The sequence below is a fragment of the Ambystoma mexicanum genome, chromosome 8 (genome assembly GCF_040938575.1).
Source record: "Ambystoma mexicanum isolate Mex_15411 chromosome 8, UKY_AmexF1_1, whole genome shotgun sequence".
In the NCBI taxonomy this organism is placed as follows: Eukaryota; Metazoa; Chordata; class Amphibia; order Caudata; family Ambystomatidae; genus Ambystoma; species Ambystoma mexicanum.
In genome coordinates, this window is record NC_090929.1 from 1,113,197,991 (window position 1) to 1,113,225,149 (window position 27,159).

Below are 27,159 nucleotides of genomic sequence, written 5' to 3' on the forward strand. Positions count from 1 at the left end.
TCCCCGATTTAGTCTTCAAAGAGTGGGCGGTCGAGCCTTTTTGGTGGCCGCTAGTAAGTTATGGAAGGGTCTCCCTTTAACTTTGAGGCTGTCCACGAACTACCTGACATTCCGTCGCTTGTTAAATACTCTGCTCTTTCATTAGTTCCCTCGATTGATGTTAGACTACCGTGGCTATCCTCATGCCAAGATGCCTTCGGGTGTACATGCGCGTTATAAATCTGAGTAACATTACATAGCATAACATATGTTCACTAAATATCAAAACAAAAGGTTACAAATCCTATTTTGTATTGAGAATATTTCCGTATTGGAATAAGAGACGGAATCACCTACTGCTTAACCAGCTTCTTTCTAGATCAAATTACATTTCATTACCTGTTTTAGGTTTGGCACAAGGTGAATTTGCCGTATAGATTCTTTTGTTATTTTGTTTGAATACTAAAAGGGACAGCAAAGACCTTGAGTATGTCTAAACGATTTGCTCTAGACTACAACCCTAAAAAGCACATAGGAAAATCTGCACATTCTTTACCAGAAACCTAGATTCTAGATGTCTATCCTTCAATTTTGCTCATGTGTATTGTTGGGGACATGGCATTTACTGGAATTTATCATGTGTTACCCTATACAACCAATTGTAAATTGTGTGGCTTTTTACCCCATTCATTCAAAAGTTGTGCTGAAAACGTACTATTTCAACACATTATTTAAACAACTGTCTTGCAGAGATAACCCTCCTAATTAGCTTCCATTAACTAGGGAGTTCTCGCTTTGCTCGGTTGTTCACGCACCTTTGTGGGAGATAGTAACTCCCTGCCGCTAAAAGATATTCCCCTGCTTCCACTGACCTTGATCATTTACAAACAGCGCCCCCTCAAGAGTCGCCTGTCAATGGCACCAAAGCTTGCCTCCATCAGTGGCATGCACATAATGTTACTGGCCCTGCACAGTGACGGTTAGAGTGTTTTGGCGCCAAGGGCCAGGCAAGACCCCTCCTTGTTTGAACTTTGGGTGAAAGATGTAAGGTTTGATTTGTAAACATACCTATGATGGTGGCCCATTCCAGCCTGGGATTCTGTTTCATGGCCTGACTTTCTTCAAGGAGCTTTAGGGGGGTGGGGCGGCTCAGCAGGGCTTGCAGCAAGACGTCCATATTTTGTATTATGCCACTGCCGAAATCTTGCTGGTCCTGAAGCATCAAAAGAGTGTTAAGTCCTGGCGTGGCTGTCAGCCCTTGCGCGCACTCGTGTGCATCGCAGGGGCTGACAGTTCGATTTAGAAAGACTGCTCTGTGCGGTCACAGAACGATCTTTCGAAATTGTTTTATTTTTCGTTTGCTTTCTTTAAATATGTCTTTTGACCTAGAACGGTCAAATAAAGTGACATAGGCACTCAGACAGCGTGTTGCTACATTTAGGAAAACGCCTTGGGGGCCACTGGCAGAGTAGCGTGAGGGGATACTAATTTATCAATAAAGTATTACATTTGCCCAGTTGTACGACAGGCCTTTTTGAAATGGCATGAACTGAACATTTCTAGGGACTACCATGTTTTTTAAAGATAAAACAAAGATTACATTCTCTTGCCACAATGACACACTTTAGAGTGGAGCTGGGATTTTAAACCCATATACCTTCTCAACTCTAGTTGGTACAAATATTTAGATTTTTGCTTTCAAAAACGACAATACTGCCCTGTAGAGAATTCTTACAACGCACACAAACCAATAGCAACGTGACAGTAATCTAATTATAGAAACATTTTAAGCCCAAGTTGTATGATTGTAGCTTTATTTTCTACATCCTGAATGGAAGACTACAAGTCCCATAATGCAAATTAATAAGAGCTTGTAAAAAAAAAAGACTCTGCTTTACACCATATACTTTCAGCACTTAAAAGACACACCGTAAAAGACACGGTGGGAGGATGCCCCTTTCCATCGTGAACTGAGGTGAAGACAGACCTAATGACCCTGTGGTAAGACCCTTTTTTGCTAACAAATCCGTCCTGGCTCTCATTGAGCCAGCACTTTCGGCACGTCCATTACATCCCTCCCTCTGCTCCTCCCCCGCCCCCCAACCCTCTTCTCCTCCCAACCCATTCCCAACACTTCACTGATTGTCTGGGACTACCTTGGAAGCCCAGCCGACTACCTCAGGTGCACGGAACACTGGGTTCCTTTCCATCGTGCACCGAGGTGAAGACGAAACTCCAGACTTTCTGGTAAGGCCCTTTTGCACCCACAAAGCTGTCTTCCAAGCCGACCTGGTCCTCTTAAAGCCAGCGACGCTTCATTTTATTTATTCCCTCACTCTCTTTTCACTCTCTGCTCCACCCGCAGACCCCTTCTCCTCCCAACCTTTGCCAAACACTTCCATAATTGACTGGGGCTGGCTTGGAAGCCCTCTTAGCCCAAAGCCTTAGGCAGCCTTGCCTGGGCAGTCGGTGAAGGGCCATAGGCAAAGCACACTTCCCTAGGGTGCCTCCACTGCCCGTTTGCCCAGGGCACTCTGCAAAGCAGTCTACTGCTACAATCAGATAAGGTGGTAAGAATTCGGAGCACAGCCAGTGCTGTGCTTCTGAAATCTTGCCACTACTTTCTTACTACCATCTGAAGTTTGCCATTGGGTTGAATCTGGCTGCCCTAGTTGTTACTGCTGAGCTGGCCATACACGTGCACTACAGACAGAAAACACGGGAGCCATTCTGCTCTCCAACCTTCCCTTTATTCCTCTGTAACATGACTGCCCTCTCTCTTCCCTTGCCCCTCCCTTTCCTCCCGCTCCCTCCCATAGTCTCGAGCTCCCCTCTTAAAGGGGCTCTGTCCTTTTTCCCCTGCAACACTTTAAATCTACTAACCACCCCAGCTCCTCTGCCGCACACCTCCCACGTACCACACACATCCAGATGGGCTAGCCTTACTCCACACAAACACACAACCCACATCCGCCATAAGAACAAACTGTCACAAACAACCCAGACACTGGGTGTTGTCCCACCTGACACTCAGAAAGCCAACGAGCACAGACGCCTGTTTCTCCTGGTTCTGCAAGCACCAACAGAAGAGCACAGCCTCTATCCTATCCCTCTTCCCTCACTAACCTAGCTCTACCCACTTTCTTACAGAGCCAAGTGAGCACCTGGGGACCACGCAAATGGTAGCGGTGCGCGGTATACATCAACATAACATAACTGCCTAAAGGTATTGTTTGGCATAAGCTTCCAGCTTGTTAAGCATGGTATTAAAAACATTTGACTATTCACACAAAAAATGAACAATTTTTGCCCATCAAACTAACTACAGTTTTAAAAAGTCGTTTTATTCAGTGACGTATTTAGTCTCGGAAGAAGGGACAAGTTTTGTTAAGTAACTGGGGCCTAAATATACACACGTGAGAAAAAGCGCTGCTGATAACAGAGGGCGTTGGGGGGCACGAAAGCACAATTAGACAAATGGCGTTGCGCGCCTGCTATCTATGAAAAGAAATTGATCAAAGTGACAGTTGCTAACTACGCACAAACATAACGCAGCTGCGGCTTCTCACTTTCGATGGAAATGTCTCGTCTTGGATGAACTTTCACCTGCAAAAGAAAATATTTCTATTGTGTCCTTGTGCTTCCTTCCTCCCTTCCCCCCTCCACCCCTCCCCCAGGAAGGGCTTGCTCATTCACTATGAAGGTAACACCAGCTGCACTCTTAACAGATGAGTTTTCTTCTAATAGTAATTATAAAAGGGGACATTCTGTGGCTGCGAAAAAGCAGAGTCATGAGATTCTGCTGAGTTTGCACCAGGGCTTTGCAGAAGTTTGCTTAAGGGGGTTAACTTTCTTACCACAGCTGTGAATTTAGGAGCCAAGCAGACCCTTGAACAGGAAAGATGAGATCATCAGGGCAAGAAAGGAAACAAGTAGCAGAGGGAGAACTGGACACACTATTGGCCCTGCTCCAGTGTGTGGGGGTGGGGGGGGGGGGGAGGAAGGGTGTTACAGTGGGGGCGGGAGGTCGGGGGGGCAGGTAGAGTTATTCTGCCTTCTGTTCAAGTCTTCGTACCAAATGGAAGTCAAAGTCGCAATTGGACTGTAAAAGAGCCAATGTGGCCAGAGGGAGAGGTGTAAGACAGAGTAGGTGGAGGTCTGGCAGGAGACGTTCGAAGAAAAAAGAAAAAAGACCAACATGAGCTTTAAGAATATTTCTGATGCACCAGAATTGGAAGTCATATTTGAAAACGGCAAAGTATGGATGTCTGACTTCCTATGTCCCATTTTCTGACGTTTTTATTTTTAGTTTCGGCTATTAGGTGGTGCTAGCACCACCTATAAGCCGAAACTATTGCATAGGTGTACAGATATGGACAAATGGCATATGAGGCGGGACACACTGCTTGTAGGTATTGTTTGGTTATTTGGCCACCCATTGACTGCCCATTGCCATGTTAATCCCTGTGACCATTCCCACCCAGTTTGTTTATTTGGTAACACGCACCAAACCCTCAGGTAGCTGGGCACAGCAGTTACAAGAATATTTGAGACTTAGTTACAACATACAGGTCAGTACATGAAACATGAACATTTACAATACATACAGTTTGGTTAGAGGGTACACAGTACCAGTTAAGTACAGTGATGGGGACAATAGTGAAATAAGCATAGAATCACGGAGGTTAGTACAAATTCCTTCCCCTCGCCACCCAAAACACCACCTAATGGGAACTTTTTGAGCTCGGTTTAATCAAGACTTGCTATCAAACTTTGCACTTAAAGTGCCTGCCAGAGTTTTTTCAAATCTGCATTCTGAGTTAATGACTTGATTGGAGGTGTGAACTGATGTAAAAAAACGGTCTTAATCAGTTCTGCCTTCAGACACTCTTTCTAAGCACTATGTGGGCCCTTCACTGAAGTCTTGTTAAAAACAAGCAATGTTGGCTTGTGTATGTGTATTAGGCATTTGCCAGGGAATGCTATTAGTTGCCCAGGTACTTGCACCATTTTGGACCGGCTACCATTAATGGCCAATTAATACCGCTACGGCAGTGCCTGGCAAGTGCATTTCCCATGCTTTTTTTTCCTGGACCCAAGAACATCAAAAAAAGGGCTAAATTAAATCAATGAGTGTAAGAATAGTGGGGCGGGGTAGGGGAGGAGCTGGGAATATAAGGGAGCAACAGGAAGCAAGAAGAGTGAGGTGTGTTGAACCTGGCCACTTAGTGGGTGGCTCCCCTCTCGGGAGAAGGGACAGAGGCTAGGGAGGTGAGCCCATTCTACAAGGCCTTCCCTAGGGGTCTAGGCATGTGGGACTTTACTGGGAGTTAATTCCCTCTCGAGGACTCCCAGACTGATGAGGACCTTCCAATCCGGACTACATTGTCTGCCTACATGGGACTTGGAAAAGCTGTTACTCATAGTATGATTTCACCAACTAGTGACATTTCCTTCTTTTATTTAGCTCCTGGCAATGCTGGATTTTGGCAGAGCACCGCAATAAAAAAAGGACACACCTTTTTCTGTTGTGATTACGTACATAAACCCCTGAGAAACTGAATGGAGAGGTAACTCCTATGCAGGGAGGAGGGTGAGTCTCTGGAGAGGAGGCATTCAGAGGGGCGGGGCCATGCTTGGCTGTGGAGCCTGCGGCAGCGTGGAGAGCTAGCTGAAAGCAAGCCTGACGCCGGAAGGCTGATGGCCCGTCTGACCGAGAAACCAAGGCCGGGGCGGAAGAGGCGGAGATGGGGGATGGACCCGGTTCCTCTGGTGGCACGACCACAGGGAAGCTGTGGTGGGCCTGAGGCCTGACAACCGCTACCTAAACCAGATCGTGGAGAAGAGATCAGATCCCAGAGCTCTATGCCCAAAGGATATTTGCAGCGAGAGAAGTGGTGATGGGAATGCAAATGCTCCCACAGAGAACCTACCCCCGGGAGGTAGACATGTAAGGCTGCAAGAGTCTGAGATTTCGGGAGCCTGGAAAACCTGAGTGGGCAAGCAGCTCCTGTATATTATAATGAGAGCGATATCAACACTTTAAATTAAGGCTGTGAGAGCAAACAAGCTTACGGGAGCCTGAGAAACACGAACGGGCAACTAGCCCCTGTATATTAGAACAATAAAAGCACAGAAACTTTGAATTAAGGTTGGGAGAGGCAACAAAAATTACGGGAACCTGAGAACCCTGAGCCGGCAAGCATGCCCCTTTGAATCAGAACGAGAGTGGCACAAATGCTTGGAATCAAGGCTGGCAGAGCCAACGAGGTTACCAGAGCCTGAGAAACCAGAGTGGGCAAGTACCCTATGTGCATTACATGGATTCTGAAGAAAAAAGTTTGTTAGAGGGCCATAGGACTTGGGGGAGTTTAAGATTCACAATATTGTTTTAATGAGAACTGTGTTAAAGGGAACCTGGAGAGGTTCTGAAGAAGAAACCCTTGTTTCCCAAGAAAGAGCGAACCATACAGTAGATAAAGTCCAAAGAACAGCTGTGAACAATTTTATCTTTTGACAAACTTGAATCCAATGATGAGCTACCCAGTTATTGGGTCAGGCAGAAGCCTAAGATAGTGGACATTGCTGCAGCCTCTCTTTTAGTTAACTTTTTCCCAAAGTGGTATGCCCAAATTATTTGGATAGGGTTTGGACTAAGCACTGCTTTTCTTTTGACGAGCACCATCAGTTTTAAGGTAGGGAACTTCCCTCACAGACATAGTGCAAGTTAGGAGTTTTTTTATTTTCAAAACACACCCTTGAAAAAGGTCAGTTATTTGTCCGAATCCTCGTTCTGGTTCGCCACAGCGGTCAGATGAGGACTGTAGGTGAATGGCAAGGACCAGCATGAAGGAGGAAGGAGCAGTGGAGTGTGAAGGTGAATTTTGCAGAAGGTTAGGTATTAGCTAGTGAGTGAAAGTGGTACTGGTGTGTGAGTGTGCATGTCGGTTCCGTGAGTTGTTAGAAAGATTAGGGTAAGGAGTGGTTGTGAAGGGGATGTTATTGCGTGAAAGTGTTTGGATAGCTGGAGAGGGTAAATAGGCGAATAGTAGGAGGAGTAACATCAAGGGTGAAGGCAAAGCCTAGAGGGAGTGACAGAGGGATAGAAGATGGGCAGGAAGAGTGAGATGAAGGAAGTAGGGAGATTGCGTAGAAAAGGGAGAGGTGGGCGTGAGAAAGGACTGAATCCAGCAGAGTATCTGTAAGGCAACATTTCCTGTCCCAGTAGAACCGAATAGAGACCCTGAGAGAGTTTAGAGGGATAAGGCATTCTAGTCAAACTATGGAACTTGATTCCAAATTAAAATCAAGACAACGGAAGACTACCTAATCTTCTGTAAATGGCTAAAAACGTGGATCAACTCGCCGGGTTTAAAAAAAAGAAAACAACAACTACTACTACACAAGGATCTTCCTTACGGGGACGCCACTTCAACCCCATATAATGCCCAAACCACAACCCAAAAACGCTAATCCAAAAGTGAATGTCCTACAAAAAAGAAAATAGCATAGCTGCAAAATATCCTGAGACCACCCCAAAGGCCTATTATCTCCTTTTTCTTTACCATCCTCCCTCACCACACACGCTTAGATAGCTAGCGGACAATCCTGCTTAACAACCAAAATGCGCATTACCCTCAAACCATCTCACAAGCCCCAACAACATCCAACACTCAACACAAGTACTGGACACCGCCTATCAGGAAACAATAAGTATCCAGTGTACTAAACAAAGCACACCCAGAAAGCACACATGTACAGATGCCAGGTACTCCTGGATCTACACACATCCGCACTTAGAAATCTCTGGGTATTCAGCCCATTATAAATAACTTATCATATCATATTAACAGCTAAGCACAACACATGTCTTATTCCTCTCTTCGTCCATAACCAACCAATCCCACTTTTCCATGGTATCCAGGCTCTCTCATGGCGCTGTAGGGTAATGGCAGCAGTGCGCAGTATAAATCAACTTAACATAGCAAGTCATATGTTGTTGGCCATGGTACCACAGGTAATTTTGTAAATGAAACACACTTGGCCTTGTTGAGATGCTTGAGGACCCTCAGTGAGGCACCCATTGCATTACCATTACAGCTAAATTGCACAATAAGCAGGAGGTGTGGATAGTTCTAGAACACTTAAACCTGGAACAAGTGAATAGGCATTGTGCACATGTTGGAAGTGGGTACTGGATGGAATGAGTCATTTTCCTCGTTTTCTCTGGCACCATTACCACACTGCCCCATTGACTTTTGGGAGTGCCTAATCCCTAGACGATGTTGCTGAGACCCGGCTCAAAGCTTTGATCAAGTCATTTTTGGAGGAATCTAAAACGCTTTAAAACGTAGAAATAAGGAAATGTAAGTTCTTAACTTGCAATGTGCTTAAAATGAAACTTTCACCTATGGATCAGGGTCGGACTGGGGTATAAAATTGTCTTGGGCACTAATGAAAAAGTAGCCCACAGTTGCAAATGGCAATTCATTCCTTTTATGACAGACTGTTGAACAGTACCCAAGGGGGAGTTTGATAAAATGTGATGCAAATTGTGCAATTTAAAGATTATTTATTCAGCAACAATGGTCAAAACTACTAGCCGCAGAGTGAAGTAACTCATCAAACTGTCCCAGATCGGCCAAAAAAACGTGGCCCACATTGACCAAAAAATAAAAATAAAAAACAAACTGGCACACTCGCCAGTCCGAGCCCGTATGGATTTCAAAAAGTCTTAGCTACTTACCTGTAACTGCATTTCTCGAGCATTGGCATCTTTCATAGATTCACATACTTGAGTATTCCCTGTCAGACAGGGAAACAGTTGAAAGAGTACCTTGGACTGAGTGAATAGCTCTAGCAGATGAGTCTTAACTTTCTGAATGACCCATGGTTATGTTCCAAATGGGCTGAGTAGGGGCAAGGATTTCTTCAGAGAAGGATCCAGGCTCAAGTCGAGGGACTACGTGGCTGGATGGCGTCCGCCAACTATTTTGAGATGGGGGGACTGTGATTTTAAGGAATTAAAATAAACATTTTCTTTACACGTGAACTGTGCAGCTTTGCGACCGGGACTCAAACCTGGGTCTCGCTGTTGAAAAGTGACACTGTTAGCCACAAGACCAGAAGAAGTCTATATGAAGACACCATTATGTTCTTTGTGACATGTGAGACAGGCATGGTATCAAGGGAGACACAGATTCAAAAGTATTTGTTTTATAAGCTTTAGTTACGAAGGTTCCTTAGTTGGTGGAAAGCCTGACTGGCCCCAACTCTAAAGGGAAGGGTTCCTTAACTGATGTTTCCAAGGACCGTTGTCTTCTAGTCCAAAACAAGTCTGTCGGTGTCTAAACCTATTCTTGCCCTCACCCTTTACAAAAATGTGATAGGAAGTCTTTTTGAAAAGGAAACATAGTAGTTTAACAAAAATGGCAAAACCAGAGTTGGTTTCAAGTGGTCTTCTCACTAGGTGCAATATGGTCAAAGTCACAAAGATGTGTTCACTGAACAGGGCTGTTCGAAAGACCTTCTCCACAGGGCCCTTACAGTGAATTCCAATACTTTCAATGTCTGAGTTTCTTGGGGTTCCCTTCCCCAAGCTTCACTTGTTCACTTTACTTTCTGCAATTGGCCTCTCAGGGTTCCCTTCCCCAAGCTCAGGCCTCTTCCAGCTTTCAACACAAAACAAAATATATACCTATCAGTTTTTTTTTTGGTCTCTTGGAACGCCCTTCCTCCAGCTTAAGCCCCTCTAGTTCCAAACACCTATTCAGTTGTTCAGGATGTGCCTTTTTCATATATATCATCTTTCTTACATCTTTTTTTCATCTTTTCTTTCAACTGTAATCAATGCCCAGAAGCGATTTAGTTCCTAAACACAGCACTTTACAAGACTAGCAACAAAGTGTACAAAGGTGTTATTTTAATGGACGGTTAGTACAACGGGATCATCTATCATGTGGGGACATTGGGGCTGTGCAGAAATATTTTATGGAAACGTTCAATAAACGGCTAATGTCCCCAGCTAGTTAGCTAAATGAGTTTAGCACTCACTGCTGGGATCAGTGTTCAACCTGAGGATCACAGACCCTGCCTTTCAGTGTTCCAAAATCAATGTATGGGATATGATTACACTGGATAATATTAACAGCTGTTATAAGTGATAATAAACCAGAAATATAGCAATAGCAAATCACTAAATAAAAACAAGTCATTGTTATCACTCCACAACCTCAACTCCCCCACCCCCATGAATTGGAAGCAATTCCCTTTCAGGAATACAATTGTGAATAGGTAGGGGAATCCTCAGGCTCCCGTCATGTGACCAGCTGATCTATCCCAAGCACCCCCAGTGTGTGTGTCACTATCATTGCAGAGCAGCAGCAAGTCACTCACCGCCAGATTCATGAACCATGTACAGGGCAAATTCCGCCGGATCGTTCTCCACCTGCAACATGGAAAACAGCGTTAACTCTCAGCTTCACTGAGGTCGGGCAGATGAACGGTCTCCCTGTCCGACATGCAACCTACCCGAAACTTCTGCAGTAGCAGAGCCAGCACTTCGGTTGTGGTCATGGTGCTGTTGACACGGACATTCGTCACAGAACCATAAGCCGGAGTGAAGACGGAGGTCTAGAAAGTGGAGCGGGTGGCAGGAGGGAGAAAGGGAAGATGGAAAATAGTGTTACCAATATGTCAGACCAGACTTGGACTATTTTTGTGGGATCGGAACTATGGTAAAGTTATCATTGACCAAAAGGAGAGCCTGTGTCAAGACCATCCTAACGCCAACAGTCATGAGTGCGCCACACCTTGCTCATCTGTCTCCCTGCAAAGTGTCAAAATATTATGGTGAGATAACGACAAAGACCCATGCTATTGTATTGTAGTTGTCATTTATATAGCGCCTTTACCATTATTATAGTCTCAATGCGCTGGCACAGTTCTCAGGGACGGAATGTCCAGAGTGTTGAAGGTCCCGGAGTGGGATTAGAATGCGTGTGTGCATTTGGCCAAATAAGGCTGGGCTGGGCTGGCCAGACTCCGGTAGAGCAGGCAACCCATGAGGTCAGGCATGTGGATGGGTGCTGAGGAGTCAGGAGATGGCCTGAGTGCTAGAGATTTGCTATGTCCAGCGTGCCCGTGTTCTATGGTCAGTGAGCTGGACAAAATAAAATACAAGCAGGTCAAACGTAGCCAACAAAAAAGCTAACACAGCAAAGTCTGGTTGGATCCATAGGGTCAGGATTGTGAAAGGCTTCCACACGCTCCTAATGCCGCGTCAATGTCTCGCCTATAGTTTTGGTGCAGAGAGTTTGTCTAGGGTTTCGGGCAGCACGGCACGTTTAGGCGAGAATCACATGGAATTGCACAGGACATTTGCCCTGTGCCAAAGACGCTGATGTTGCCGCGTGAGCCAGTCGTGGCTGAGCCCAGGCTTGAAATACCTTTGCCTTTTTGTTGCTTTTAGAGCAGCAACTACACAGATCAGAAAAGCAGTTGATCTGCTGAGAAATAACCCAATGGTCACGGGTGACTGATAAACAAATCAATTTAGGGTCGACTCCCTATCCTGATGCAACCCTTAAAATAGGCATTCAACACTCGTTAACCATAATAATTTCGCTCACCCATACAATTGTAAATGTAAAACAGGCACACAAAAGAATAAATACAACACACTACAAGCTTTGTCTTACAAAATTGGATGCAAAGGAAAGCTGCGAAAGATTCTGGTCTCCTGCTTTAAGCACTGTGGAAATCCTGAGCACACCGTGGAGTGTGCCGTGAACACGCAAACTGCATGGACTCTAAGCGACAGGCATTTGCTGCACTCTGAACCCTTCACCGCCATCTGCCCGATTAATAATCCCACCCAGACCGTGCATTGCTAAGACACAAGGCACCTTTACGTATCGTTTGACTGCGAGCTCTTTCCGAGCGAGAGCATGTTTGGGGGGAAGAAGGGGGCCGACGGGAGAGAGTGGAGACACTGGCTGATAAGGAGGGAATTGTGCATTGTGTCGATTTACAAACAACGGCCTCTTGAGTCCGACAATAAGTAAATAGCCCATTGTGTTCTGTCCCTTCCCCATCTTGAAATCTGATGCAGGCAGTGTGGTGTCCACACTCTTTTGACTGGGGTGGTCTAAGTGGGGCACTGACTTATGCATGGGTGGCCTGTACTAGTGCCCACACACACAGACACACACACACACACACACTGATCATAGTTTAGGATAATGGGCTGACCAATCAGATTCCAAAGGGTAGCACGTGTCACCCATGGCCACTCCCTGGACCCGCCTAAGGATGCAATCTGCTCAGCAATAAAGGTGGGAGGATCCCTCCCGGAATACCATCTAAGACATGTATTGGCATGGCTTCCTGTGCCACTCCCAGACAGGGTATGCTGCCAGTGGGGCAGAAGGACTCTTCAAAGGGCACCAGCCAATACCTTAACGCTACTTTGTGGGTAGTGCATGGTATCTGGATCTAAAAGCCCTCCCCCGCCCCACCCAAGGTCCCTCTCCACTCAGTGCCCTACCTATGGCCCCTCTCACCACCACTGAAGTACATTCATTAAGGTTGCGTTTGGGATCTATCAGAGAGAAAGAGTGAGGGCTCATTTTCCGGGTGATGGGACTTCATGAGGCAGATCCCAGGGGGCGAGGGCCGCAGGGGTGGGGCAATATCAGAGTACCATCTCTGGTGGCTGGCAGGCCGGGGTTGGAAATCGTGTCCTGGGACCAGGCTAGCGTTGGAGGAAACAGTGCTGCCCCCCACCACACCCACTGACCATGCCAAGTCTTTACACCTTGCAGTTTCCATACGGTTTCCTTTTCTCTCAACATGGGTTGTAGAGCACAGTTTATTCAAATGTACACCAATTCACTGAAAACATAATACCTTAATGTGCTCTTTGCGCAGAAAACCAGTTTTGGGAACTTTTGAAAATACGAGCAGACTTCTGCAGGATAAGCAGTACTTACGAAAAATATGTTTTAAGCATTTCTGTTAAAAACAAATAAAACAAGGAATCCAAATGCTTAGTAAAAAATGGGGTGCAGGAAGTTGTAAAGGATAAATGGAGGCGACTGTTGCCAAGTAAGCTCATTGCCCGAGTGTTGTGCTGCGTGTCATTTTGTTTCCAAGGCGAGCATGTTGCCCCTGAGCTATCCTCCCGAATGTGGGCAAATATACTCTTTCACACTCAAGAGAAGAAGCTCTGCCATCCCCATGAAGCGAAGAAGCTCCGCCATCCCCATGAAGCGGCGGAGACCACCCGACGGGCAAGGTCAGCTTACCTTATGGTTATAGAAGTGGCCATTGATGGAAAACCTATGGCGCTTCATCTTGCGCGTTTCGCCTGGGCTGCGGTACTTCGTCCTCATTAGCACTGTAAAACTGGCATCGCTCCTCGTGCGCATCAGTCTCGGCACCTCGTCTCTGCATGAACCTGTAAATGGCACCATCAGTTGGGGCATTCAGTGCACGTGCTGGGTGGGGTCTTGGACAGGATACTGCCAGGGTAGGACAGGGGCATACAATCGTCTCGGGCACCAATGAAAAAGTGGCCCACAGTTGCAAATGTCTATTCCTTACCTTTGTGACAGACTGAGTAGTTCCCAAGGGAGAGGTTTTTGAACACATGTGACGAAAATTGTGCATTATAAATAATATTTATTCAGCAACACTCGTCGAAACTACTAGCTGCATACTGAAGTAACCCATCAAGCTTGCTACAAGGGCGAAAAGTGTAGCCCACATTGACCAAAAAAATAACTGGCCCACACTAGAATCTTGTGTTTTTTGGTTCGGGAATTGTCCTGTAGACGAATAGGCAAGTCTGAGTCCGGATACAACTAGAGAGAACTTGTTGCAATATGTAATAAACTAGTGTACAGGCCCTTGTACACGGCCCAAAGTGCAGGCTTTTATGGACACAGTAGGACCACTACATATCCTAAGCCAACAGCGCCCTCTAGCAGTGACAACAGGCGAAGCTATGCAAACTGGCTTTGTCTCTATGTATCCCCTAAGGCAACAGCTCCCTCTAGCAGTGACAAGAGGTTTAGCTACTGCATGGGACAAACATACAGGGACAAACATACATCTGGCCTTTTATAATATTGTTAGAACACAGGAGATTGTCATAATCAATCAGCGCTTATTGGCTGGTTAATGGATGGTGACCAGAGGGATCTAGACTCTTCCTAAATCGTTAGAATCCACCACCACTGATACAGTATGAGAGCACAGAGATGGACAATTTTTTATTTTATGACTGAAAATGTAAGAAATGGTCTCCATCTCATACACTGCATCCATCCAATAATTGTTCCGAGATACTAAGCTCTGCCAAAAGCCACTATCCCCAGAAAGAACATAAAAGCAGATTATGCAAGTACACCCCTTCTTTAGCATTATAAGAAAGACCGCTAAGCAGGATCCTTTGCGAGGGAACAGAATTGCGAGGAGAGATCTGTAGCCCCTAGAGATTTGAAGAACAGGCATGAATGCGCTGTGTAAGAGTACCCAACAGGATTACTCACACGAGGTATCCACACTATCCGACTTGCTATGTGTGTTGTTGTTTGATTCTTGAAATGGCGACTTCTCTTCTTCGTAGGAGTCCATGTTTCTGGAAGACATCAAAGCTAGGTCATGCAAAAAAAAAAAAGCTCAAACTCTGCATGCCTAGCTCATACAAAAACCTACACAACCACCTCGCGCACAGCAAGACGCACGCACTTCCCCACAACAAACACAAGCTGCACCAACAGCACACGAGGCCTGGCTTCGATCCGATACTCGCACCAAAGCTCAGCGCAAGGTGTATACCGAACTGAAGCCGCCAACAGAACACCACTTCTCTCACTATCCTACTCCCTCTTCACCTTACTAACTCAACCTGCCTTCTCGTTTACAGATCCGCCAGAGCGCCTATGGACCAATTCCGTTGGTGACTGTGCGCTATACAAATACCTTTAACTTAACATGAGTGGCTGCAATTCTTGGTACTTCCTGTTAAATGTTGGCAAAGAAAAGTTTGATGCTCTGTTCATCCATTTTTAAGTTGACAAAACTGATACCTTTTATTGGACTAACCCAATAACACAATGCATTAACTCTGGAAGTCTCATACTTCAAATGGAATGTTTATATACGATTAACATAGCTTTGAGCTTTTACCCTTTTCTACAAGTCACCCCAAAAGAACGGATAACCTGTTATTTTACCTTTTCTTTACAATACAAAATACTGTGCCAGTACTCATCTTTGCCTTTTCGATACATGGGTGCACAGTGCAGTGTTGGCCTCAAGTTCTCAAGCAAACAAAAGGCTGCAATTGCACAACATTTAGTGGATGTGGGCAGAGACACTACACCATGGAGCACACCATTTGTCGGTACATTCACCCATGCACACAGCAAAGACCTATATAATCCAACTTCCACAAATACATGCCTTTCACCTCCAGTAAAGCCAAAGAGGAATGCCCTTCCACAGGAGTGCAGATATATTGGAAGGTCAGGGACTGGTCATCTGCCTACACTAAAGTAGGTGAAAGGTGATCCATCTGTAGGAATGCTAATGGGAAGGGAGAACAATGTGCCTCTAGAAAATGGAGTTTGCTGTGTGGACAGGGGGGTGCTGGGATGATGCATTCACAAAACTCACATAACCCTCACGTCTTTTCTGACGTCCAAAGAAACTTGGGAAGATTACTTAGAAAGATCAATAAATGTGCATACTCTCAGGGCACCTCAGGAGGGCACTCCAGGAAAGGCATAGGTTTCTTGATGTGGATGAGAGCACATAGAAGCAAACAGCCCCTGTACATTCTTTGGAAGCACTGGGTTGTGTTGCATTCTATATAATCTCTTTGTCCATAAATGACAAGTACTTCACAGCAAAGTCAAGCCATGATGAATAGGTCACAAGGACGGGAAGAAATAGCCCTGCCTACAGCAGCAGAGCGGTTGTAAGCTGGACGGCTACCAATGTTGAACTTTGTTTTGATTAGTCAATTTACAAATATCCCATTATCCAGTGATGGGCTTAATACAGTGAGAATGCTAAACACTATAAACCATCATTTTCGTTGAAGTGGGCCTGGGAATGCAAGGACACAAACTTTGAGGGGATCTTAAGACAAACATGGCCAAATTGCAAAAGTAATAACATGAAGAGTAGGGGGATGTGATTGGATGTACAAGTACACACTTGACTTCTCACAGTGGCATCTATGCTCTCTCTGATTCTTTAGGGGCACAATAACAAACCTTTTCTGCATTGTGCCAGTGTTGTGGGCATTATGGCCACCCTGTCTCTGGCAATCTAGCCTTCCTTTGAGACATATCTGGCCTCTTGCAAATGGCTGCCACCATCCTATTTTAGCCAATCTGGAGCACAGGAAGGCGGACGCCGGCCCCCAAACAGAGGCCCACAGCTAAGGCCCCGTCTGTTCCTGTCTGGGCCTGGCTAGGCATTGTGGGTCCCCCCACTTCCCTCCAACCATCAATATACATCTTGAGACTGGGTACCTCATCCAGGCGGCCTTGAGCTATGGGATCCCCCCACCTCCAGCTATCACATAAGTGTGGACTGTTGCTCTATTGCCTGCAGCATCCTACGGACTCTGCCTGTCCCACTCCTGACAATCACTCTAATCTATCCCAGAAGCCACCTCTTTTTTTCCCAAGCACCAGGCCAGAACCCTTTCTTCCTTCCTGGGCTTACACTGTACTCCGAGTCCCCCGGCCAGCCCACAGAGCCGAGGTTTGTTCAGAAGTACTTTAAGACAAGATAGCTGCACCCATGAGATGGATGGGGGTGCAGATTTATTACTCCAACACCAATCAAATAAGGACAACTCAATGGTTTGGCAAAGACAGTCTGTTTATTGACCAGTACAAAAAACGGGGAGTTATGGATATCAGCAGTGATGCGATCGTCCTCGCCTCAACTCCAACAAACTTCATACAAGTTGTAACATTTATACTCAAAACTCGTCACCATTGACGTGTAACACTCAAAAGTGAACATGCAATTTTATTGGTTAGGAAAAGGTAACTTTACTATAGGTACTATATCTGTATATGGTAATGGAGTGAGGGGATTGGGTAAACACTGTCAGGTGGGCGTCTAAGCCCTTCCTTCAAAAAGGACTACTGTAAATGTCACTAAAAGTAGGACGTCTCATTGGTTCTACTAACTATAGGACCCTAGATTATTTGGTCCATTGTGATTTGTTTGGTACCAACCCCATGCATACTTTCTCCTTTGCTTAGCAGCATGCAGAATGGTCGGCCAGGTGCAGGGTGCCCCTTACTTACACGGCCTTCCTCCGATTATGGTTACAATCAATCACCACTTTAGTAGCTATGTGTCAATTATTTCACTGTGGTTGGCCTTGAGACTGCATCTTCTGTCTGCAAAAGTTCTGATCTCTGCCTGGTCAGGTGCCAAGCGTAGGTGTGAGCCCTCGCTTCTTCTTGCTCGGCTGGTCACATGATTCCGATACCGTGAATTTCTCTTTTCTCTCAATTTGTGTATTTGATTTTCGTTTCACCCACCACCTGCCTTCGCCTTCTTATCTTGACCTTTCAGAGGCAGGATATTCTGTCCTTAGTTTCAATTAAATGTAGCTATAAATGTAGCTACTGTTCGCCTCTTCTATTGGTATGACCTTGGCTTTCCAGGCACGAGTTGCCTCTGCTAAGTTTCGTTTCAGCCGTCTCTTCTCATTTTTGCTAAATATGAAGTTTTCTCGTGTGGCCTTTAGTAACCTGGATTGATTCTGCTTCTTGTGCAAAGTAGAAATATACTTATAATACTGTGTTTCGTTTGAGATAGATTATGTATAATGGCGCTTGCTGCACTACTCTTCTACAAAGCATAGCAAGCCGCACTGTTTTCTTAGCTTCTTTGCGGTTCCAAGCATATTTACAGGTGTAAACTGGTTTAATTTCTTCATCTTTCTTACAGCTTTAAACTTCTTTGCATTTCGACATCGTCCTTTCACTTTAGGTTCGCGATATCCTCATTTGGTATTTCATCTCTTTGCATTATTTTCTGGTTGTCATTTCTTCTATCTGCAAGTCAGTTCGGGCCCTCATGACGTCACCATTCGTCTTCCATTAAGACCTTTTTGGTTTCTTCAAGGACTGTACAAATAATCTTCATTTCGTTTCATTTGTTGGTAAGGTTTTCTCAATGGGTACCTGACTGTCCATGGTTTTCATGGTGTTGGTACATCGATAGGTGCTGTTCTTCTAATAGGTACTGGGCAGAGCCCTACTGTGGTTTATTTGCTCATCATACATCATATCTTGGTGTGAACATTCCTGGTACTTCAAAATGGGCAACTGGAGTGCAGGCTTTATTTGGGACCTCCCCTACAACACTTCCACTGCCTACACCCCTATACTGTTGTGCTGCTATACCTGTTAAAATAACATCTAATTTAGCTGTGTTCACATCCTGCATTGGTTTTGACGAAGTTCTAAAATAGAACTTAGCCACGTTCACGTCCTGCTTTTCATGGGAATGTGCTGACTGGTTACCCCCTATGCCCTCTGTTCTGGTCTGTTATCTGTTCCCTCACCCTCTTCATTTCCCATTGTTTCTTCCCTACCCTGTTTGGGTCTCCCTGTCCACTTGCTCCCTCCTTGCCTACCTCCTCCCACGTACCCCAACTGCTCTGCCTGGTTAAGTGTACCACACTCTGCCCCTCACTAGGGCACTTTCTATCTCCTTCATCTTCTCCAACTGCTTCTACATCTCCTAGCCTTCAACTCTCACAACGTCTGGCAGGAAGAAACTCAAGAAGGACATACTGGCCTCCAACCCAAGACTTCCTATCACTGACACCTACGTCAGTGCTTCCGCCAGAGACTCTCACCAATATCCTCTATCGTTCCTTCTCCTTGACCTATGGACTCCCCATATGGCTGCTCTTCCCTCTCCTTACTCTTCCTCACACATAAATGGTGGCACCTGCTGGGAGGCCCTTCTTGCCTCATGTTCCACCTCCAGGGCCATCATAAATGTCTATCGAAATGGTACCATCCTGGTACAAGAGCCTCAACCCAACCTCTTACTTTTTGATAGGCTCCTTCCTCGCCTTATCAACCTTCCTCTTTCTACCTCACAGGCTCCCTTGCCACCTGCTTCTATAGCCGCCCAGGCTCCCTCACCAACTATGCCCACCTTGGCTACCTTGCCTCCTACCAACCTCACAACTCCCCCCTTGTCCCTTTCAACTGTACAGGGTCCCTTGCCTACTCGCACTACACTGACAACCTCGTCAGCCTCTTCCACCCTGCTGCCCTGGCCACCCATTGCCACTGCATCTGGAGCTCCCTTGCCCCCTGCAGCCCCTGCCACACTGACTGCCTTGCCAGCCGTCCTATCCGGGCTCCCTTGTCTGCACCCTCCTCACTGACATCCTTGCTTCCTTGGGCTCCTCCCACCTCCATCTCTCAGGCATGCTTGCTGCTTACAGGGGGGACCTTTGTCCCCGGAACCCCCCCACACCCTGTGCCCCACCACACCCTGTACCCCCCACAAAAGTCCTTCAAAAGTGGCAACCTCTTCCATTTTGCCACACTAAACTCTCGCTCTGCTGTCAAGCACTCCTCTGACATCTGCCACCTCCTTGAACTCCTGGACCTTGATGTTCTTGCTCTTACTGAGACATGGTTTAAGGACAGCTCTGTCACAAGTTTTGACACACTCCTCCTGAAGGCTACAAGATCCTCTCTCTGCCCAGGCCCAACAGGCCAGGAGGTGGAGTGGGCTTGATCTTCCCCGAGTGGATCCCCGTTTCCATTATTCCCACTCAGGTCTGCTCCTCCTTTGAATGCCTGGTCTCCAGGCTCTCTTGCCAGTCGCTTCTCTTACTCTGTCCACCTTCTATCAGCCGCCAGGCCAGTCCACCCTCTTACTCTCAGAATGGGCTTACCAGGCATCTTCTATCACCCTCTTCCCAACTGCTCCTGCTGGGGATCTTATCAATCTTGACTCTCTGGACTCTTCAGGACCTTTCTGCAACCTGTGTGACTCCCTTTCTCTTTCCATTCTACCCTCTCGTCCAACGCACACTGCTGGACACACCTGGGATGCTCTCATCTCCACAGACATCCCATTCTCTATTCCTCTCACTACCTCACTCTCATGGACTGATCATTCTCTTCTCACGTGAAGCTCTCTTCTCCTTTAACAATGGCCCACCTACACCACCTTCTGACTTCAAGGTCATCCGACCCGTGAAAAGTGTCAGTTTGCCTCGACCTACTCTCATCCTACTCCTGCGGCTGTCTCCCACCCTGATACACCCCTCTTTAACTTTCACTGTTCCATCTTCAACACTCTTGACATTCTTGCCCCTGTCATGAGGGTCTGACTGAAGCCTGCCAAAAAGTGCAACTCTTGGTACGACTCCAATCTGGCTGCCCTTAAACTCAAGTGCAGAACAGCGGAACGGAAATGGGGATCTTCAGGTGCACTCTGACAAACTGGCCTGCCACCTTCTTCAAGTGCAATATCGACTCTGCATCCGCTCCAAGAAAAGAGTCTACATTCAAGCCCATTCAACTTGTACACATTTTTCTTGGACAAGGGAACCAAGTGTTGGGGCAGGGAGAAGCCAATGCAAGAGGCTATTGCCCCAGCCTTTTCATTAAGTGTTCCTAGGTGGTAGGGCCAGTTAGCTAGTTGGATTTCGACAAAGGACTATTTATTTTGGACTTTACGAGCACCCTTACTTGTTGGTTAGGCAGGGAACTTCCCTCATAGCGATAGGGCTGGATAGGCATTTTATTTCATTTTGAATATGCACCCTTGAAATATGGCACCACCTAGTCCAACTCCTTCTGGTGCACCACTCCATCCAAGACCATTGGTAAACTAATATGTTTTATATAGCCCTTGAAGGCAGATTCTTTCTGCTTCTTTGCAATGCAATAATAGCCGTTATCCAAATGTAATGGTAGTCAATTTATTGACTTCAAGAAGATAATGGTCTGAGCTGGCTCTGTTGGGATTAAAACAAACTTGTGATGTGCATGCTTTCAGAGATGAGGGCTTAACAATGATCTCAATGTTCCCTACATCATCTTCTGACCTTGCCACCCTAATCACGTCATGCTAGTCCTGATTGCATTGCACTGGCTTCCAATCAAGGAACTGTGACAAATCTGTCCAATTCGTCCTATCTCCCCACAGGGGAGCCACCGCCTGTGAGCCTAGGGAGGCGAGCCCGCTAAACAAGACCCTCCCTTGGGGTCTGGGCAAGTGGAACTACACTGGGAGAGACTCCCCTCCTGGGGACAAGGACTCCCATTCTAGTGAGGAGCTTGCAGTCCAAAGCACCTTGTCTGCATGTATGGAAGCAGAAAAGACTTTAATGCCTTCTGTAGCAATGATATTCCACAATGATCCTTTACCTTTATTGGCTACAGGTAATGTTAATGCTAAAGGACATTTGTACCGCGCACTATCACCACCGGAGTGGTTCCCTGGCGCACTGGCGGCTCTGAAAGCGGAAGGGAGGGTGAGTTAGTGGGAGGAAGCAGGAAAAGTGCAAGAGAGCAGTGATGTGCTGTTGACGGCCACAGCCTGGTGGGTCAGTTGGCTGGGCCTGGGGTGTTTGCGGCCAGTAGTCGTGTACTGTTGGGGAAGTCTATGTGCGTTTGTTTTGTTGTTGCAATGTAGTGAAGTTTGTGCAGTTTGTTGTGCTGTAGGTTTGTGGTTGTGTTTGGTTTGGAGTTTGAGAGGTGTGTGCAGAGGTGGAAATTGTTAGTAGAATTGGTTAGTTGGCATTTCTATCCTGAACTGAGGCGCTGGGCTTGCAAAGTCTCTCCTGATGCTCCTCTGTCCTGATCTGGGCCCATCTTGCACTAAGGTCCCTTTCACATCTGGCCACCACCTCAACCAGCCTCAATCACAACCCCACCTGTCCTCCTTTCCTGCTCTTGTGGCCAGTGCACCTGCCAATGTCCACCACTCAGCTAGTGTGGTGATTGCCAGTGTCTCTGCAATTCAATTGATACTTTGGTACCTGGTAGCAACTAATGTGTGGTGGAGATGGGATTGGCTGGGATAGTTGACTTCGTCTCAATGGGTGTCACCTGTGTTTCAGTCTATCCAGTCTCACCGGTCCGGCATTGCGGGAGCTTCCCTGTCGGCTCTGGGGCTGTCACTGTCGTTTCCAGTTCCGTCATCCTTTTTCTCTGTTTCGGTTTTCAGTTCGAGTCTGTGGTCTTGAAGAGCTAGGGTTTTAGTAATTTCCTGAATTTGTGGTTATCTTCAGTGTTTCTGATCTCTTTTGGGATGTTGTTCCAGGTTTTTGCGGCTAAGTGTTAGAAGGAGGTGCCTCCAAGTTTTTTCTTAAGGTATGGTTTTAGTTCCAGGCGGATTTCGTTGCTGGATCGGAGGGAACTCTTTGGTTTGTAGATTGTTATTTTCTTTTGTAGGAATTCTGCTCCTTGTCCACTGATTGCCCTGTGCGTTATGCACATGGTTTTGAAGGTGATGCAATGTTTTACTGTGAGCCAGTGTAGTGTTTTTAGGGCAGGAGTGATGTGGTCTCTTCTGGATAGTTTGAGGAGTAGTCTGGCTGCTGCATTTGGATCTGTTGTAGTTTCTTCAGAAGGTATTCTGGTATTCCGAGGTAGAGGCTGTTTGCATAGTCTATTCTTGACATGAGGGCGACGATAGTGAGCATTTATTTGTGTTACATTTATTTGTGGTTCTAAGGTTAGGGTATTGTCCATCAGGACTCCCAGATTTTTTTACTACCTTAGATGGTGTTGGTGTGGTTCCCATTTCCGTTGGCCACGGGATGGCGGTTTTGTTCTCTTGGTCTTTGGATATGATCATGATTTCTGTCTTTCCTGGGTTGATTTTCAGGTTGTTGGCATTCATCCATAAGGCTGAACACAACGCGAATGTCAGTCAACAAAGAAAGACATGTGTATAAGAGGAGAATGGAGTGTAAAGGGAAGAGAGACTCCTACAGAGATGGTACAACGGCTATGCAGAGGCAAACCTCTGCAGTGTCAATGACCTGGAGAGGTGAAGCCATGCTGGGCCGCGGAACCAGTGGGAGCGAGCAAGGTGAGCGAAATGCTGGCTGTACACCTGGACCTTGGTGTTCTACCAGACTGAGGACCCGAATAGAGATGGAGAGGGAAACACCCCCTTGTTCGCCTGGTGCAGCGACCACTAAGGCGTTGTGGTGGGCTGGAAGGCCAATAATGGGCATCAAGACCACATCGCATGTGAGAACCCAAATCGCTGAGCTGTGCACAAGTCGGACCCTAGTTACCCAAACTAGTACTCATGGGGGAAGCAGACAGTTACGGGAGCCTGAGAAACCTGACAAAGAGCATGCCACTACAAATTCGAACATTGTGAATAACGGCTATGAAAGCTTTCCAGGTTACGGCAGCTTGAGAAAGCCAATGTGCAATAACCCTATGAAAGGGTGAATGACAAAGATGCGAACATTGTGAATGTCTGTGAAAGCCGTCATGCAAGCCGTCATGCTTACAGAAGCCTGAGGAACCAGAATGTTCAAATACCCTATGTAAGGGGAACAGAAAGACATGAAAACTTTGAATTCGGGCAGAGAAAACCATAGAAGCTATAAAACTCTGACAAAACAGGATGGACAGCTGACCTATGTGCAATAACTTGGGTGAAAACAAACTGAGGATTACAGGACTTTGGGAAAGTCCCAACGTCTCGAAAGGTGAAAGCGTTTTGTTTCCAAGCAATCCTGTGAGGGATGGAAATATGCGCACCAAGAGACCATTTTTTTTATTAAAAAGGAGAGCATGAAACCCATAACTTGATACAAAGACTGGAAAGAATATCCTGCTGTGAAAAAGGTACTTTCAAGACTGAGAATAAGTCTAGCATAACTTGGGCCAGGCAGAGGCCCATACCGAGGATAGTGTGCAAGGCTCACTTTTTTTCTTTTTAGTTAGGTTTTTCTAAAGTGATAGGTTAGTTGTTTAGGATTCGACAATACTTTTTACTTTGGACTTGATGTGCACCCTTAGCTTTAGTTTTGCTAGGCATGGTATTACCCTGATATCTATAGGGCAAGTTAGACACTTTTCTTTTTATTTAAATAAACTTCATTAACTTTGACCCAATGTCCGAGTCTGTCTGGTTCACCATAGAACACATTAATACAAAATGTGTCATTGCACGGAATTGTCCTTGGAAACCTTACCCATGGCTTGATCGTTACATAACTAGGCTCACCCCGCTCTCCTCTAATTACAAGCAGGTCATTGGGAGCCCTCTACCCTTCCAAAGTTCTACCCACTGGCCTTTCCTACCACGCCTGCTGAGATTTGAAGAAAATGTCCCGAGTTTTAGGAGGGTTGATAATACACCTGCTCATGATGGCCACCTACATTTGTCATACAGCTCTGTAGGACTCACAGCTTGCACACCTTGTAAAAAAAGACCTGGGCCCAAACTCAAATGAAAGTGTTCAGAATCGGCTACAGCGCAGCAGTAGCCCTATAAAAAAAACCGCCTACATAAACACATTACCCCACAATGAAAATTTTCTTTGGACAGTACACAAAGTAGTAAAGGAGTTGGATCCATTTACACAAACAAAAATAGGAGAATATAAAACACTGAAGACAGTACATTCGAGGAAATTGAAATATCTGAAATTGTAGAAAGTTGCGGGTCACAGGTTTTTGGGGATATGCAGAGTCGGTCATAAAGTTCCATGATCCACACGATTTAATTCTGCTCTATAGTCAACACAAACAATATACATTGCTTGTTTCGATCATTTTATATTTGTGTATAATCTACCTAAAACAATTATCAGTTGCGTCAGAGAGGTTGTCGTTCTTAAGAATTAATATGCACAATTGGATATAGAAAGGGATAGCACTTGAGAGCTGAAGAATGTAGGGTGCAACGCTACCTGTAATGACTTTGTATGCAATCATAAGCAAAGGCTTTGAGCGTCCCCATCCTTGGTCAGTTGCCACCAGTGTTTTGGCTATTGATCAAGGTGGTGGGTCAAGCGTTTGCTTGATTGCTTTAGTAAATGTGGGGTCAATTTCTGTAAAGATAATAATTTTAGATGAACTTTTAACTTGGGTAGCAGAGAACCATTTAAAACCATGATCACGGACATGCAGTAGGAAAGGTACGGCACCACAACTGATCATTGTTTTAGGCAGATTATACAAAAATATGAAATAAAAACAAGCAATGTACATTGTGTTGACGATAGACCACAATTCAATTGTGTGGATCACAGAACTTTATGACCGACATGGAGCAGATGGGGTACTATGGGCACATTAATACGTGTACGCTTTCCTCTGCATATAGATACCTGTGTGGCGATAACAGTAGGCACACAGGGTGAAGATATCAACCTAATCCCTACATAATAATGTGTCATGAGAGGACAAATGCAGTGGGATATGGCAAGGGAAATGTGCACAAGATCACGCAGTGAATAGCTTTGTATCAAATAACATGCACCCAGAAACCAAGACACATGCACATTAAAATCCATGATGTGCAAGTAGAGCACGATAAGAATATAAATATTTGAAAAGGAATATGGAGTAAGCACATCAAAGCTCCTTATGATTACAAAGGAAGTCGGCAAGTGCCTCACCCACAATTGCCATTACAGGCACAGTCAGTGCTACGCTCACATACATGACAAGCAATGACAGGATCTATGAGCAAACACCCTTGATGGTATTGTATAAGGTAACTTAAAGACAATACTCACAAACACCACCTGGAATGTCAAAGAAGCTCACAAACCTTTGCGGATCAAACAAGGACTCAAAGGCAATAACAGTAACGGGAGGATAACTTAATACAGAAGACTCCTGACAAAGGACAAGTAGAAATAGTGGTTACAGAATAGTGGGGAAAACACAGGCATTCACACAGGAGTGGGATACAACACCTACCAATCAATTGGCAACAAAGAAGTGCAAGGTAAAACCGGTAACAGACTACAAGAGAAGGTAAAGGAGCTGTGAAAATCTAAATTACAAGTGCAAAAAACTCCCCCGTCTCCAGCCACGGAAGGAAGGAAAGGGTGCAAAATAGGGAATCTCAATGAGGGGTGTCTAACGGATCGTGGTTACACTGCAGAACAGGACACTCAAAGGAATAAAGAACACAGACAAACTGGGCTGCACAGGAAAAGGAACGCACTGGAAAGTGCTGACTGGAAGTCAGAAAGAGAATCCAGGAAGCAGACAATACTATTAAACACATTAAATTCGAAAGGCGGGGTGTCCAGGAACAAGTAGTAAAAAAAACTAGGAAATAGACACTAAGCATAAGCACCAGGAACAAAGGATCGGTCACAAACAAAAACACTGTACCAACGACCAGTGCTTAATGAAGCAAACAGAGGTATTTAAAGTAGGCTAACAAGCATACGCCTCAGGTGTGCTGTTTGCTAGCACCTGCCAGCCACAGTTACTGCTTATCCTCCACCCACCCTTGTCCTGCAAGGGTGTAGATGAAGCAGTGTATTCTGGGAAGCATAGTCTTGATTAAATCTGCATACTGGCCAAAAAACTGGAATGTATCTGGAAGGGAAGTGACATGGAAAATATGGATTTAGAGCTCCCAAATCATGGCACCGTCTCATATGGTTCGGAAAGGCAAGTCCAATAGGGAATAAACTCCAAATCAGGCGCACAAGTGTCGGGAATTAGAGCAAAGGGAGCGAATTGTGACATAATGGAAGTGTGTTTAGCCGCCTACCCATCAATTTATACATTTTAGATTTACTAGGTCATAGGTTGCATGTCATTTCCCAAGAGCTAAACCCACTCCTTATTTTCAAGAGAGTCACACAGAATGCATATCTATACAAGGAATCAACATGCGAGTTATTTAAATAGTGACTGGTTATCCTGAAAACCTGGTGGTAGTGGGAATCTCCGGCACTAGATCTTCAGATCAGTAATGTCTTCCCTTTTAAATATGCCCCCTCAAAAACTTAAATACTGCCTTATGCTAATAATAGGAATCAAAAACAATTGGTTTGCAGAGGTTGCCCCATGCCCTCCTTAGTGTACATCAAGCAAAATGGAAAGAAATCGAGATCAGACCAAAATTATGGCTTTATGAAAAAGAGAA

The 27,159-nt window shown here is 45.6% G+C and overlaps 1 protein-coding gene across 2 annotated transcripts in view; it reads right to left on the minus strand.

The window, feature by feature from the left end:
• RASSF4 (Ras association domain family member 4) overlaps window positions 1-27,159 on the minus strand; it is a 666,318-nt gene that overhangs the window by 84,941 nt on the left and 554,218 nt on the right. For both annotated transcript variants that reach the window (XM_069611147.1, XM_069611146.1), the window contains 4 exons: window positions 14,535-14,623; window positions 13,287-13,438; window positions 10,510-10,611; window positions 10,375-10,426 (listed from right to left, as the gene is read on the minus strand). In XM_069611147.1, the coding sequence (XP_069467248.1) occupies window positions 10,375-10,426; window positions 10,510-10,611; window positions 13,287-13,438; window positions 14,535-14,623 (395 nt within the window). The remainder of the gene's footprint in view (window positions 1-10,374; window positions 10,427-10,509; window positions 10,612-13,286; window positions 13,439-14,534; window positions 14,624-27,159) is intronic.